Source organism: Sander vitreus, chromosome 9 (genome assembly GCF_031162955.1).
Source record: "Sander vitreus isolate 19-12246 chromosome 9, sanVit1, whole genome shotgun sequence".
Classification (NCBI taxonomy): domain Eukaryota; kingdom Metazoa; phylum Chordata; class Actinopteri; order Perciformes; family Percidae; genus Sander; species Sander vitreus.
In genome coordinates this window covers 2320058-2337007 of record NC_135863.1, presented here as the reverse complement: position 1 = coordinate 2337007, position 16950 = coordinate 2320058, and the positions used below count along the sequence as shown (strand labels likewise).

At 43.5% G+C, this 16950-nt stretch overlaps 1 protein-coding gene across 2 annotated transcripts in view; it reads left to right on the top strand.

Moving 5' to 3' along the window:
- Positions 1-1017: 1017 nt before the first annotated feature.
- The window catches only part of LOC144523041 (1-phosphatidylinositol 4,5-bisphosphate phosphodiesterase gamma-1-like), a 54654-nt gene continuing 38721 nt past the window's right edge, over positions 1018-16950 (top strand). For both annotated transcript variants that reach the window (XM_078258329.1, XM_078258328.1), the window contains exons 1-2: positions 1018-1708; positions 15933-16082. In XM_078258329.1, the coding sequence (XP_078114455.1) occupies positions 1432-1708; positions 15933-16082 (427 nt within the window). In that variant the 5' untranslated portion in view covers positions 1018-1431. The remainder of the gene's footprint in view (positions 1709-15932; positions 16083-16950) is intronic.

Below are 16950 nucleotides of genomic sequence, written 5' to 3'. Positions count from 1 at the left end.
TTCTGTCAGAAAGTCAGAATTCTGAGTTTAAAGTCAGAATTCTGAATATTTAAAAATATAATCATTTTTTTACTTTTAAAATAGGCTGTAGCCTATTAATCTCGGAATTCTGAGAATAAAGGCAGAATTCTGACTTTAAACTCAGAACTCCAATAATTTGTTTTACATGTGGCCCTAATCCTCCTTCCCTTGTTTGGTTTATGAATGATTTAAAATTGTTTTTTCCTCACTTAAAAAAGTAAAATCTAGTAAAATTGCAAAAAAAAATAAAAATAAAATGTGTAGAGATAGCCTATGTCTAGAGAATGACTTTTTAGATTAATCTCCCCTTGTATGGCGCTCCTAAATGTTGATTTTATTTTCTCTAGCCTTGTTGCTTTTGACTGATTTGAAGTAATAACCCCCTTTTTGATTTGCTTAGGTGATTCTTTTCTTTCATGTACACTAACAACATTTGTACCGAACCTAGTGATCCCGTACGAGAGTTGTTTTTCATGTCAATTAAAAAAAAAAAAAAATAATGATAATAAAAAAAGAAATTAAAGAGAGAGAGAGAAAATCGGATCAAGCTTTTCGAGCTTTTCCGGTCTGCTAGCCCTATTTTCCTCTCAAGACCTCTGGCTTTGGAGCAGAGCGCACGCGCAGGCAGAGAGATCCTGCCGACGAGCAGCGACGAGGAACTGGGGTAATTAACGCGTACGTAGGCTACCACCACAACCCCACACGCCTCCGTACGGCTACTCCTGCGCACGATAATGCATCCTGTCCTCAGTGTAATGTGTCCGGTAAGGAGGAGTGTGTGAGGGGAGAGCAGAATGGGAGGGCGGCCGCTCCGTGCTCTCCCATCCCCTCCGTCTCTCCGTCTCCGGGACGCCGCCACAGAGCGCTCGCCGATGCCGGTCCTCCTCTCCGCCGCCAAGCTACACTCACCTCCGGGTAACTGTCCGACTCGTCATTACATAACTCGGAGTTAACCGTGTCGCTCGCTTTGTCGACTTAAGAACCCCCCCCAAAAAGGAGAGGGATAGACACATCTTGTTTGGACTGGGCTGCCTTTGCTGTCGTGGATTCAAGGACCATAAGGGTGGAAACCTGAGATCAGCGGTGATGAGAGAGGATTTCACTGGTCTTCCAGAAGCATCTGGAAAGGATAACACGGGGATACACTCCCCCTCTAGAGGACCAGAGGATCTTTCACATCTCAGACATTTGAGTGTTTTTAGCTTCGAGTGATGTCTTCTAGCTTGTGTTTTTAAGTGAAATTGGTTTAAAATCACTGGCACAATTTGGGCTCATAACAAGATTTCCTCTTTGCACCAGTGGTTTTGGACATGTTGGATAACTGGTGCATTCAATAAGTGATTAAAAGGACCAGTACCACCCGTACAGATCAGATATCCTGCAAGGTTTCCTCGTAGCTATGCAGTGAAGATGTGTGCAGCCAGGTTCAGTGGCTGCCTCAATGGCTGTGCCGAGGAGGCTGCAGGTGGTGGCGCCACAGCGGGGACTGCCGGTCCGGTCACGGCCTCCAGGATGCTGGACTGGACAGAGGCCGGTCCTCGCATCCTCCACAGCCTGGAGATGGGGACAGTGATGACCATCTTCTACCAGAAGAAGTCCCAGCGGCCCGAGAGGAGAACTTTCCAGATAAAGCAGGACACGCGGCAGATAGTGTGGAGCCGAAGCCCTGACAAACTAGAAGGAGAGAGTGAGTATTGATATGAAAGCATAAATGGATTCCTGAGAGGGCCATCTGGGCTCTTAATCCATTCGCGCATATGGGTGGGAATCACAGGGTACCTCACGATACGCTACATGGCTCACGGTACCGAAAATATCATGATAAAGCAATTCTGCGATAATCAATGTATTGCTAGACAATCCTATAATGATGCATCACGATATCGGTGAAAAGGTTAGGGCAGGTTTTCAGTCTGTGGATTCAAATTACAAATACCATAGAGCAACTATGGGTCCAGACTTTGGACTTAAACAAGGCTGGGGTATCTGTTATTTTCCTCAAACTGCTGTCCGCCATCCCATTGAAAACCTCTTCCTCTTCTGCTACGCATTCATGTGTTGAGTGTATGAAGTAGTGACGCTGGGAGCAGGGAAATCTATTTAGAGCGCTTTATTTTATTAACTAAAATATCGATATTTGGCGCCAGCGTATTGATTCTCGTATCGCACGAAGGACGATATATTGGCGTATCGATATTTTGTCCCACCCCTATTCACGCATGACATCCCTGATGTGTCTCAGTCACATGCACCGTATGCACTTCTTCTCCTCCTCCACATCATTTACATTGTGTGCCAGTCACAGATTCTGACAAATAGAGAAATCCAACACCAGCGACACTTTCTTCTGTGTGTGCGCAGCTATTTAAGTGGTGGTTCCCAACCAGGGCCTGAAGAGGCACATTTTTTGAGATCAAATCCAATGGAAATGGCAGAATGACTTACTTACATTTTTCTCAATTACTTTGTTTTTGTGATCGTTATGAGCCAAAAATCAAAATTCGATTTATTGCAAAGCTGTAGCGTGCGCGCGTGGGTGTGTGTGCGCGTGTGTGCCCCCCCCCCTACATCCTGACCCCAACTTGCAGCTGAGGCGCTGTCATGGCCGTATCACGACCCTGTGACCCGCTGCTTCCTCCATGTCAGCCTGCCTGTAACTCTCACCAGACAGAATAGCATGCATGCTGCAGCCACATGGGCCCTGACTCCTGGTCCAGCCCCGAGCTTCCTGTCTGACTGCCTGTCTTACTGTGGGCTGAGGTGGCAGTGGCAGCCTGCTGGAGTGGAGTCAAGTGGCAGTGGTGTACTTAAAGCGGCAGGCCGTTCTTGTGCCGTTGAAACGGCCTGTCTGGGTGTGGGGGCTGTTGTCGGCGCCCTGCATTTTGTGGCCTGGGGGAGGATTTGTTACAGTGTCTGTTAACAACGATAAAAGTTATGGCATTCACAACAGGCATGATAGAGTTTCCTTCTGTCTGCCATGTGTTATTCTAACTCTCAGATTTTATGGTAGCACTCTGTAAAAAGAAAAGGAAAAAAAAGACTCCTCCCCTATCCTATGAGATAGGAATAGGTTTACTGCTGTCAAGTTTGTTTTTCCATCGCCCCACTGAAGGTGATTCTTTCTGCCATAACTTAAGAAAACATCTTCACCGTGTATCATAAGGAAACAGAAAATAGAGACGCTGCAAGTTGCACAAAAAGGAAACCGAACTGAGTTGAAAGACAACTGACTTTCTAGGCAACATTAAAAACTGATGAACACGCCTGAACGGCCAAGTTGTTGCCAGTTTGAAGCGGAACTATATTTTGTCATTCTAACATATGTAGCCTGTATCTTATGCAAAGTCCTTAATTGTGCCTAATTCATCAGTTTATATAAATTGGGACGCTAGTAATCAGGGCTGCAGCTAACAATTATTTTCATTGTCGATTAATCTCTTCTCGATTAATTGATTAGTTGTTTGATCTATAAAAATGTGAGAAAATTGTGAAAAATGTCAATCACTGTTTTCCAAAGCACAAGACGACGTCCTCAAATGTCTCGTTTCGTCCACAACTCAAAGATATTCAGTTTACAGCTTACCGATTAATCGGTTATCCATATAGTTGCCGGTTAATTTAATAGTTGACAACTAATCGATTAATCGTTGCAGCTCCACTAGTAATCAGTAAAACTTGGTGTGTAGAGAATATTTGCAATATTATCTGCAGAACATCAGCCAAGTAATCAGAATGTTTAAAGGGGTGGTTCAGAATTTTGGACATAGGACCTCATTTCCAAGTTAGCCAGTGTGTTATATATCAGTGGAGACAGATTTCAACACTTTTCATCCAGTCCTTCCAGTTGCAGAGTTAGCTGATGCTAGGCTAGCGCAAGTCAACAGTATCTGCTAGCCTGCCATTAAAAACAGTCTTAGCCACTCCACAGTACACCCGAGGCAAATAAATTATAACGCCAGACTATCGATGTAAATGTCTGTGTTGATAGAATAATGTCAGAAATAAAACTACCCTTTTTACACGCGTGTGACGTTGTTCTCGCGATAGCACGGCACGTTCTCGTGATAACACGGCACATGGTGTGTGTGTTTACATCCGCTGTATACAGTGTAGACATACACGTGGATAGCTCAAAATGCGTACAAATAACACGCCATTTGGCTTTAGGAAAGTGGCGTGTATGTTTACGCAAAGTCATGATGCCATGTTGCTGTAACCAGAAAATAAGTCTGAGGATATTTGCGAGGTGTCTGCCAGCCAGTTTATGTTATGTTAGCAAGCAAACTTTAGCACAACTGCCCACAAAGTACTGCTTGCCGGCAAAGTGCTAATTTCAAAACGTTACCGACATATAGACACTTTACAAACGGATAACCCTGTCATTGTAACCACAATATGTCTGAGTTTATTTGCAAAGCTTATGTCAGTGAACAAGCAAGTTGCTACTCCCCACAGTAGGCTGCTTGAAACACCGACTATCGGCACACAGGACGAGTTGACCAATCACAGTCCTTGTGGTCTGCGTCGCCTAGACGCAAAGTTACACATTCTGCGTCGATTCCACGCAGAAGCATAAAACAGCCTTTTAGCCAACACCACCGACAGGTAGTCGACAAAACATGGCAACAATCCTCGTGTTGAGATGAGTTCATCACCTTCTGTCCTCTCGAAACCTGTTTCAGTTAGTGAAACTTGCAGTGTTTCTGTATTTAGTTTTCCTTTATTTGCGTGTTTGTGTTTCTGCACGTGTTGTCAGATCGAGGAAGATGTTTTCTTCATTTGCGTGTGTGTGTGGGCTTTGCTCTCGGGGCTACTGCAGTTTTCTCTTCTTTTCCATTTCTAGTAACCCCCCCTTTCCCATCATTCTATGAAAGCTCAGAGACTAATTGGCAGCTGCACACATGTAGGTGTTGTTTCTGCTCGGGGAGCCTTGTCAATTATTTATCCATAATCATAAACGGCGCTGCTACTACGAGTCTGAGCGTGCACGAAACCGCGGTGAACACCTCCCACCGCTCAATCAGACCAAATCTACTCAATCCCACACCGATGCTCACACACACACACACACACACACACACACACACACACACACACACACACACACACACACACACACTCTCTCTTTCGTAACCCACAAACGGCCCTTTACAAACAAACTCCCTCTTGACAAACCCACCACAACATTCCGGGAACTCAGCGGGTCTCTCCTTCACTTTATCTCCCACAGTACTATCTCTCAGCTACCCATTTTCCTTCCTTCCTTCCTTCCTTCCTTCCTTCCTTCCTTCCTTCCTTCCTTCCTTCTCTCTCCATTTTCCTCCTCCAGCTGTCCTTTCCCAGTTTCGTTCCCCCCCCACACATCCACCTAAACACCCTTTTCATTTTCAAGGTTTTCTCTGACCTCCCATGTCACTTACTCCGTTTGTTTTCTTTCATTTTTTTATTCAGAATCTGAATTCTCTGTTCTCAAAAATCTCACTCCAGTTATCTAAGTGACCCCTTCACTCCCTCTCCTCTCACCTCCCCCCTTCTCTCCTGCTTTTCCTTCCTTTGGTTTTGTTTTTTCCCCCTACTGTTTGCTTTAAAATGAAGTTTCTCACTCAGCTTTGCTGTTTTTCTCTGAGATGAGCGCCTTTGGCAAACAGTGGAGGTATTAAATCCCGAGGCACAGGAAGTGTGGTATTATCGGGGAGTGTCTCGCTTCCCGTCTCAGATTGAAGGACTGGCTGGCTGCAGGAAAACAAAAGGTCCAGCATCTTCTGCAGGAAGCAGAGACATGGACCACAAATGAGGCGACGGTCAGCTGGTTTGCACCAATAGGGAATTATTTAAAGCGCGATTAGGACTGAATCGGTGTGCCTGGTAAAACTGGCAAACACACTGACTGACTTGAATTTTTTAAAGACTGGATTCAGCGTCCTTTTGCTCAAATATGCAGCCACTTTTGGTGTGGACGATAATCCAGTTTAGGGCTGTCACTTATAGAAAAAAGTTAGAATTTAGTTTGCTTAAAGGTCAACGACTTAAAATGTCCCTTTGCGCTGATAGGCTCTACATTTAGAATTTAAACAGTTCATTACAGTTCATTACACGTTCTACCAAAACAAGTTCCTTCCCGTCCGGCGCTTAGCACCGCCAACGATTGTGATTGGTTTAAAGACATGCCAATAAACCAGAGCACGTTTTTCTCCCATCCCAGAATGCTGTGTGGACTAGCCAGACCTTCCTTCGCAGCGCTGTGGATGAAGGTCTGGCAATGCGAGACTAATTTGTGATTAACTGCGATTGACAGCCCTAGTTTGAAAGCAATTTGGACTTTGGAGTAAAGGTTTTGAATTAGTCCTCTGTGGGCCTCCGTACTGACCCCCTGTTATTTATTAGCAACTTTATTTCAGCCTCCCATCTTTCTAATCGGTTTTCCATTTTATAACCTGCCCTCCTGCCTATTCTCGTCTCCCTTTAGTTTGCCTTCCTGTGATTTATAATCCCCAAGTAGACTTTTACCATCTGGTAGGGAGTGATATCACCAGCTGTACCAGGAACAGTTTGTTTCACTGGAAATGCACTGCAATTATCTACGGCTGGTGGTTTCAGGTCAGCAATGCACACAACTCGTGGTGCCTTCACTGGTGCGAACTGACTGAGGAAAGAAGAACCGTCCCATAACGGAGTGATTTAACTCTGATGAGACTGTTCATAGTATCTTATACTCTGATGTCTCTCCTGTTGGCTCACTGTGTTGACTCCCGTCACATCAGACTGTATCTTTAAAGCTGTGTGTGTGTGTCTTTATCACAACCATGTTTACAGCCCGGACCTGGATTAAAGGCCACAGTGGGAGTAATTGTGTGTGTGTGCGTGTACTCTCCTTACCTATTGTTGTCTGTGTCATGGAGTGAGACAGGCAGGGTGTGTGTCCAACATTCAGACTACATGGCAGGAAGTAATAAAGGGAAAGATCTGACAAAAACAAATACCAGGTTTTGAGGTACTTTTAATATCAGTTTGGGAGGGAAATTAGCCGACTGTGAAGCATTTTGTGTTAACATAACTTACCAGTGTCAAGGTCATACCTGAGTTTCCATACCAGTCAAAGTGAAACTTTTTTCTAAAAAAACACTTTGCTCTTTTTAACAAAACCTCTCCAATGTCTGAGTTCAACCAAAGATCCTCTGTACTAAAGAGAGCGCATGTCAGGCAGCACCAATGGTGTGAAACGGTATGCACATCCTGTCTCCTAAATGGGCATGGCCTCGTTTGAAAGTGTGGTGAACGTCATGTGTGGATGGATGAAAAGTTATAGTTGTATAATTTTCTTTTGCTAACATTAGATATTTACACAGCTAAAAGAGATATTTAGCATTACGGAGATTAGTTTTGTTAATTGAATTCAATTTTCAATTCAATTTTATTTATAGTATCAAATCATAACAAGAGTTATCTCAAGACACTTTAGGTCTAGACCACACTATAATTCTTTTTTTTTATTAACGTGTATTTATTGTCTGTAATGGCAGCTACTACTATGCACTACGCACTCTTGAGTCCATGACCAATTTCCCCTAGGGGACAATAAAGTATATTATATTCTCTTCTAATTTACAAAGACCCAACAATTCCAGTAATTCCCCCAAGAGCAAGCATTTAGTGCGACAGTGGTGAAGAAAAACTTCCTTTTAGGGAGAAACCTCGGGTGGTGAGGAAAACTTCCTTTTTAGGAAGAAACCTGGGACAGACCCAGGCTCTTGGTAGGTGGTGTCTGACAGGGGCCGGTTGGGGGTGTGATGAACAATGGCAATTATAGTCACAATGAAGATAATGGAACTACGACTAGAAATAGTAGTTGTAGTAGTTCATGGCGTAGCAGGGCACTGCAGGACATAGCAGGACACTGCAGAGCATAGCAGGACATAGCAGGGCACTGCAGGACATAGCAGGACGTAGCAAGGCGTAACAGGACGTAGCAGGGTGTAGCAGGGCACTGCAGAATGTAGCAGGGTGTAGCATGGCATAGCAGGATGCGGAGCAGGACCCCGGTGACAGGTGCAACCATGGTTTAGGTGCCACCCAAATCCAAGGAAAACTGCTGGGCGAAAAAAAACATAAGGACTCTGGGGAATAAGCTCCCCAGAGCTAAGTTAGTAACGAGCATTTCAGGGACAGATGAAAAGCGAGAGGAGAGAGGAGCTCAGTGTGTCAAAGGAAGTCCCCCGGCAGTAAAACTATAACAGCATAATTAAGAGCTGGTCCAAGGCAAACCTGAGCCAGTTCTATAAGGGTTGGTAGATGAATCTGACGACTATGAAGAGAAGCAGAGAAGAGAAGGGGTGCCGTGTCTGCAGCGATACACCCTCCCCCGCCGCTCTAGGTGAACTCTGCAACTCCTCACTCCCCTAACTATAAGCTTTATCGAAGTGGAGAGTTTTAAGTTTACTCTTAAATGTGGTGATGGTGTCTGCCTCCCGAACCCAGACTGGGAGCTGCCTCCTCAGGAAAGGAGCCTGATAGCTGAAGGCTCTGGCTCCCATTCTACTTTTAGAGACTCTAAGAACCACAAGTAAGTGCTCTAGTGGGACAATAAGGTACTATGTGCTCTTCAAGATATGATGATGTTTGACCATTTAGAGCTTTTTAGGTCAGGAGAAGGATTATAAATTCAATCCTGGGTGTTCAAAAACTTGAGTTGACGCTAGCTTAGCTGTGTTGCCAGATCTCGCAAGAGTTTGGTCCTGAGACAGAAACAGGTCTCAAGTAAATTTTCTGTCTGAAAAATGCCATTTTAGTGTCAGAATGGCTCCAATATTTTTTTTTTTTACTTTGGTGACTATGGGGCAAAATAATCGCTCATAACCTGTGTTCACGTTCACTTCTCCCTTGGAATCAATCCACTCAGGACCTGCCGCTAGTTTCCTAAAGAGGCGTGGCAGTTGCGGAGCCCACATACAGGAAACTACTCTGAGTTGGGGCGTCTCGGTTCTAAACTGTCTCTAGTTCAACACAAAGCAGCCGTGAAAGAACTACAGTCTAAAACTACCAAGGATGAAGTTGCCATTGAAAACAGAAGCTTGACAAAAGAATTTGTGGCGCACGGTTCAATTGACTTGTTTCTGATACGACATCTACAGTTGTAAATGTTAATACATTGGATGGAGTTTGGTCCAGATTCTCTGCAGCTTTTCCTCCCATAATGTTAGTGGTCAAACGGTCCATTAGAGGGCTTTTTTTCTGATGGATTAAAATAATAAGGCTGGTGTTATTTGATGTTTATTATCGGCCGTATCTCAACACCCTGTCTTTGGCTCTCAGCACCAAGCCCATCGGTTTCATCAGTAATTTCCCAAAACAGCTGCTCACTGTAGTTTTTATCAAACAAACAGGAGGAAATAGGGCATTTGTTGGCGTACTAGTTTCAGCTGCAGATTAATTCACATTTGTTGCTCTAGTGAGCACGCACGCACTGTCTAGTGCGTGCTTGCGTGCGTGCGTGAGATTGAGTCAAAATAAACTACAGTGTATGTGTGTTCATGGTAATGAAGGAACATGTCACCCAGTGCAACAGTGTAGCTCAGTGACTATGTTTACATGCACATAATATTCCGACTAAGCAGGGCTAATGGAACTGAATATTCCACTAGCGTTCCAGTTTACATGCAGCAGTGCAAAATAGGATTTTTTTTTCAAAGTTTTCCTCCCTCTTGCATTCCTTCAACCACCTTCTTGAAAAGGTCGGCGTTGAGATGTTTGTACATATTTAAAAAGCTGTTAATATCCAAATCTTTCATAATGTTTTAGAGTAGGTGTGTTACTCCTTCTTTTCTTTTGGCCATGCATCTCTACTGCAGCGCTGCAAACTGTTAGCTAGTAGGTTTGTGTACAAAAACCATAGCAACGCACAGAGAACAGGCAAGAAGCTGTAAACTGTCACAAACTGCGGTTAAAAACCCCAATTAAGACGCATATTCCTAAATGCTCTGTATACATGTCCAAAGAATCCGAATATATCAACAATACAAAATATAATATCCAAACAGAATATGCTGTTTACATGACCTGTATCAAATTCGGAATATTGTCATATTTGGAATAATAAGGGGCGCCTGGATAGCTCACCTGGTAGAGCGTGCGCCCCATGTACAAAGGCTCAGTCCTTGCCGCAGCGGCCGCAGGTCCGGGCATTCCGGCCCTTAAATAAGAGAGGAATATTAGTGTGTATGTAAACGTACTCACTGATTTTGTGTTTTTATGGTACAGAGGAAGAACATATTACATATGTAACACATTACATTTAAGGCCTTTATTTAATCGGACAGCTTAGACATGAAAGGGGAGAGGGGTAATGACATGCAGCAAAAGGCCGCAGGTACCGGAACCGAACCCGTGGCTGCTGCCTCAAGGACTGAGCCTCTGTACATGGGGCTCACGCTTCACCAGGCGAGCTAGCCAGGCGCCCCAGATATATGCTTTTAAAGTGGGTTTTGATGACAATAAGAAGAACATAGAAGATCATCACGCTTCTCCTTGAATTCATCAGGTAGTTATTGTGCTGTGCAACAGGAACGCACTGTATTTGTTGCAGAATTGTTCTTTTTTTAAAAGCTTAAAACAGAACAGGCTATCCGTGGGTAATAACTCAGACAGATTCAGTTACGTGTTCTGCTGCTTCCAGCTCTGAACCCCCCCTCTCTTCTTCCCTCATTCTAAATTATGGACACATTTCCATCTGAGGATAATGGACTTCTCTCTTAATCTCATGCCAAAACGCTCTCCCTGTCATCTCCACATGTAGGAGGCTCAGATAGGAACCAGATTCCTCCTCTCGGCTCTTTGATTCCCGATTATATACAACCTACTGAGGACGGCTCGCTTTGGCCCGATAAAGAGCAGCAACAGACTTTGATTGTTCCGTCCTCTGTGTCTCCTGTTGTCTACCTGTTGGGGAGATCACTCTGGCCCTCATTTATCAACCTAACGTAGAAACCAGCGCAGATATGAGCACAGAAATCCTTTTACGACAGGCTTCATGTGTGATTCATGAAACGTTCGTATCACACCAATCACAGCGTAAAAATGGTGGTACATTGATAAATGCAGCGGCTGGAAACTATCAGAATTTAAATATCACGCCCCAATGTATTCTGGGTTTTGAGGCCTCGCCCCTACAATTTACGACATGGCAGGACGTAATCCGGCTAAAAAGTGGCACTTTTCAGAGATTAGCCGATTTCCGACCGGAGGGATTTTTGCAGTTCCTAGAACATAAAATTCCTAGAACCCTTTTTTGGGGATTTTTAAGTCCCTCTGGCCGCAGTTCCTGTAACTCTTTCAGCTCCTACTTCAGGGCAGGGTCTTTTCCCTTTTCAGCATATGAACCTAGGGGAACGAGGGTCGGGTTTCCGGTACAGACAGACCAACAACGGGACAATTTTAAAAATTTTCGCCATCTTATTCATCAACGTTTTAGGCGAGAAATTAACTGTTATTGGCAGTCTTGCGAGAATTGATGCCGAATTGACAATTTGCTTCAAAGTTTTCGGAGTTGAGAAGCTCCATGAAGTGAGGCGACAGCCAGCAGGCTCCTGCCCCGGCCTCTAGCTCGTCGCTCGGCCAGTCATGCTCAGAGACCCCGCTGTGAGCTGGAGGTCTCTCAGACCGCTCTCGTTAATAAGAGGCTTTTATTTCACCGTTGATGGTTCGTTTGTTTAAATATCACAACACATGTCCATCATAAGAGTAACGGGAACCTGTGGTTAACTGTCTTTTCGGAGTTAGACAAGCGTGTCCTGCAGCTGGTTGGCCGTCACACACACACACACACACACACACACACACACACACACACACACACACACACATACACACACACACACACACACACCCACAGCGCAGCAGACAAAGGCGGGGGAGAGAGATACCCGTTTCTCTTCGGGAGACTTGTTTAAATTATGACAAATATGCTATATACATTAGATTTAGTTCATACTTTTTTGGTGTATTTGTTTTCTGATTTTAACGCTATAAAGACCGTTGCCGTGCTTGCATCACTCCCTTACCCCTCCTACCTGTCCCTATGGCCACTTGGCCAGTGCGAATGCAATTGGAAAAAACGGTTTTGGGGGGAGAGTAGTTAGTAGATCTGTTTAGAAGTGGACTTTTCCTAGAACTACGTTCCTGTCATTACTTGGTCGGAAAGCAGCTAATGAAACCCTGATATCTCAGGTTCATTTGCACTGTGTGAAGCTACTGTTTGGCGGCCTGAAAACGGGTATTAAAGGCTGTAGAAAAAATGTGGAATGGAAAGAGATCACTGATGCGGTCAACAGTGTTGCCGTAGTAAATCGGACTCCAGCTGAAGTTTATTTAATTTATACATCCTTGACATATGTATGCTATAGTCCTAATAGTAATATACACAGACTTATATTGCAATATCTTAGGCCTACATGGTGTACCTATATTTAAATAAACACACAGTAGCGGAGTTTATGCAGTCTTTTATTTTACTCTTTTTACTCTTTTTTTTTTTTTTTTCCATTTTTCTTTTTTCGAGTCTGAGCCAGGCAACCGAGCTGTGAGGGAGAGCACGTGTCCTCCGCCTCTGTTGTACCGGCGAATAAAGGTCTTCTAAAAGAGCCAGATCTGCCATTGCTGATAAGCGATCAACTGATGACTTCTCCTTCTCCTGTCTACACTGACTCGAAAACGTGCGTACACGAGTTCAGACCAGACGTGAGATTTAATCGTAGCCTCCGCTCACGTCCATATTGATAAATGCCGAGCTTTGCGTGGAAATGACCATACACCAGTTTTACACTTGTTTTCTGTGTACGTTCGTTTAGTAAATGAGGGCCAATGTCTCTATTCTCTCTATTATTCCTGTTTTCGTTTTCTTTTATTATTATTGCATTCATGCTTGACATTGCCAGTTCTTTCTTGTTGTTGGTTACATAAAGTTGTAACAATACGCTTTAATTAACATTGTTTGAAACCAACATTGTCACGATACTTGTTTCCCCCCCCCCCTTTTTAAATAAGAAAAAATATTATTCCTACATCAATAGGTAAATAAATATTTAAACAGGTACGAAAGAAGAAAATAAAAATATATGCACATAAACACACCCACACATGTATTATTCCTGTTTTCATTTGGCTGAAGGAAAATAGCTGTGTGTGTCTTTATGTGTGTTTACACAAGACATCTGCTAAGTCAATAAGCCGAGGTTTTCTCTGTGGGTGTGTCGACTGCTGTAAGTGTCAGAGTAGAGTCCAGAGTTTACATCAGACTCTGCGGTCGGTCGCCTTGCCTCACTCCTCCTCGGCCACTCTGTTAACCCTTCTGGTGCAACATAAGCTTTCGGTAACTGTTCGTTTACTTATTAAATGTAGTAATACGGAGACAAAACCTGCCACAAGTGCAGATTTTAAATGTTTTTACAGTTTGAATAAAAATAAAAAAAAATTTTTTTTAGCTTGTTAATACCTATTTTTTTTTTTTTTTTAGTTTTTTTTTTTTAACCTTTATTTATCCAGGTCCAGGACTCATTTGCAACGACGACCTGTCACTAGGGTTGGGTACCGAAACCCGGGTCCACTATGGAACCGGTTCCTACGCAGCTGGTGGGAGTCGGACCGGATTAGAACGCAAATTTGGGTTCCTCATTTCAGTTCCACTTAATGTGTCGACTGAAATATTTTCCCTCTGTCGCTCCGAAACGAACGTAAAAATATCAAACGTTCTCTTTCTTATTATATATTTAAGTACTTTAAAACGTTAATATATTGTTACATTTAAATCATTTTCAATTTAAAAAAAACAAACTATAAAAGAGCCTTTCTTTGACGTCATTTTTCAGTTTTTCAAGAATCGGTTTAGGAATTGGAATCTTTTTAAAAGCACCGGTTCGTCATCGGAATCGTAAAAATCCAAACGATACCCAACCCTACCTGTCACATTCACACAGCTACACATTCATACCTGGAAGCTGCCCAGTACAACCACAGTCTGATCTGCTGGTCACTGAGCAGCTCCACTGGAGTGGTTGGGGTTAAGGGCCTTGCTCAAGGGCACCTCAGTGGTGGTAATGAGGGAGGGGACAAGCGCTGCTCCTTCACTTTCCCCACCCAGATTTTATCCTGTCGGTCTGGGGATTGAACCGGTTAAACAAATATCATACCTATCAATCAGAAAAATATCCCTTAAAAACTTTTAAATGCCTTAGCTATCCTATAATCTGTGTTTCAATGCTCTGTAATATAAACTTGCAGTACCTTAATATCTGATGTTAAAGCTTAGGGGACAGCTCAAATAAACAAATGTTTATTTAATAAAATTAAAAAAAATAGGGCGCCTGGGTAGTTAACCTGGTAGAGCATGCACCCCATATACAGAGGCTCACTCCTCGCCACAGCGGCTGCAGGTTCAATTCCGACCTGCGGCCCTTTGCTGTCATTCCCCCTCTCTCTCTCTCTCCCCCCTTTCATGTCTAAGCTGTCCTATCAAATAAAGGCCTAAAATGCCCCCCAAAAAAAGACCAAAATTAAAGTGCAGATTAGCATTTTAATTGTTAAGTCTTTACATGAGGTAGAGTCTTTGAGAAAATTGGGTTTGCATGTTGATTCCTGTCACAGAAACAACTAGAAGGGCACTCGGAGAGGGCAGACCTCTAAAAAAGGCATGCCCCATCTCACAATATTAATGCAGTAGGAATTTTTCCATTCGGGATCCCATTTCTTTCCGATTATTCCGACTCAGACATGAATGCAGCACAGATGCCCTATCTCGCAGAGTTACCAAAAGTGTAAACTAATTTGTGTATGTGCTTTGTGAGTCGGATCCGCTCCAAAATGTAATGGGTTCTTCCTCTGTTCATGCTACAGCCTTCCACCAAGTTTCTGGAAAATGGGGCAAGTAGTTCTTCTGTAGTCCTACTGACAGACAATCACACCAACTGCTCCAAATCCATAAACTCCTAGGCGGAGGTAGATATTGTATATTTTCAGATTTGTTTGACAAAAGCAATATGTGGAGTAGGGCTGCATGATATGAGGAGAATATCGCGATAACGATATTACCACAACAGTGTTCTCAGGTCTGCTGCTGTCAGTAGTCTGCTAAAATACACATTGCTCGTTGAATTTAAAACAAATGAAAGAAAATCATTTCCAACATTATGTTATTGAACATATTGAGCATGGAATTGAATATAAAAGGCAGCACTAAAAAAACCAATGACAGTTTCATTTTAAAATGCAGTTTTCTAATGATGTTTTCTTTCAACTAACACAAACAATCTCTGAGTGTCTTTCGCGATGTCCTAACCTTTCGCGATGTTTATTGCGACGGATAATATCACGATGACGATTAAAAAACAAACAATATTGTGCAGTCCTAATTTAGAGCTATATTTCTACAAGTGCATAATTAGCAGACATGGCTGCAGAGCTTCAGCCAAAAATAGAAATAAATGTGGGTAAAAAATGTAAATGTGTCTTTTGGGGGTCACATTTTTTTTTTTACCACTTAAAGTGACTTATTCCATCAAGGTTTTAAGGGACTTTTGAGCTTAAAGGTTTAGGGATTTTGTCTTCTGATCTACGTGAAGTAAAGGTTACAAAAAGTGACTTTATATGTTTGGCTGCTGCTGCTAAAAACCTCTGCAGACCTTTGGAGCATCCTGCCCATGGACAGCTGACATGTTTGTGTCTGAGTCTGTTCTTTGGCTCTCTGGACTCACACAAAGTACTTTTGTTGGACTCTCCGGCAGCAGATTGCGGTGTGTTTGTCAGGCAAATGAACAACGTGCCAAAGTGTGATTTATGGTTGTGCATATTTGTGTTCATGCAACACTATCCTTCCTTCCTTCCTCCCTCCCTCCCTCCCTCCCTCCCTCCTTCCCTCCCTCCTCCAGTCGACATAGGAGAGATCCGGGAGCTGCGGTTGGGGAAGGGCTCCCGTGATTTTGAGCGCTATCCGGAGGAAGCCCGGAAACTGGACACCGCCCACTGCTTCATCGTGCTCTACGGCTTGGAGTTTCGCCTCAGGACGCTCAGTGTGGCTGGTCAGTGTGTGTGTGTGTGTGTGTGTATACTCTGTGCGTGTGATGTACTTTCACTGCTACTGTTAAATTTACTTCAGAGTTGTTAAAGGCCACACTACATCCCTTTTTCATTTGACCACTATCTTTTCTGCTAATTACTAATCTAATGCCATTCTGCTTCTTTTCATCTGTCTTACACTAAAGAGTCAAATTATGTTTTAGTTTGTGAAAACTCTACCCTGGAAATCCAGAGTTCTTGCGAGAGCACAATTTGAATTTTCTCAGCGAGTCACTCTGGCATTCAGTAATGATGCTCATTAACTATGCCCTTGTAGCCAAGCTGCACCAATCACATCGGTGTATCTGATATAGGCGGGCCAGAGGCGAGCTAAACAGATGACGACAGCGCTGCGACGTTGAAAGGTCCCATGGCATGAAAATTTCACTTTATGAGGTTTTTTAACATTAATATGAGTTCTGCCTGCCTTTGGTGATAGGTGTAAACCAAGCCCTGGGTATCCTGCTCTGCCTTTGAGAAAATGAAAGCTCAGATGGGCCGATCTGGAATCTTCTCCTTATGAGGTCATAAGAAGCAAGGTTACCTCCCCTTTCTCTGCTTTGCCCGCCCAGAGAATTTGGCCCACCCATGAGAGAGAGACATCATGGCTTTCAAACGAGCAAAGTGGCAGTTGGTCAAGGCCACACCCCCACCCTCCCCCCTTCTCTCCTCCTCAATAGCATTTAAAGCTACAGACACAGAAATGGCACGTCCTTAGGAAAGCTCATTGTGGGACTGGCTCTAGTGGCTGTAATTCTGCACCAAGGCTGAATTTCAGGAAAGAGACTTAAGATACAGTATTAGGGGACCACTAAGGCCTATATAAAAGAG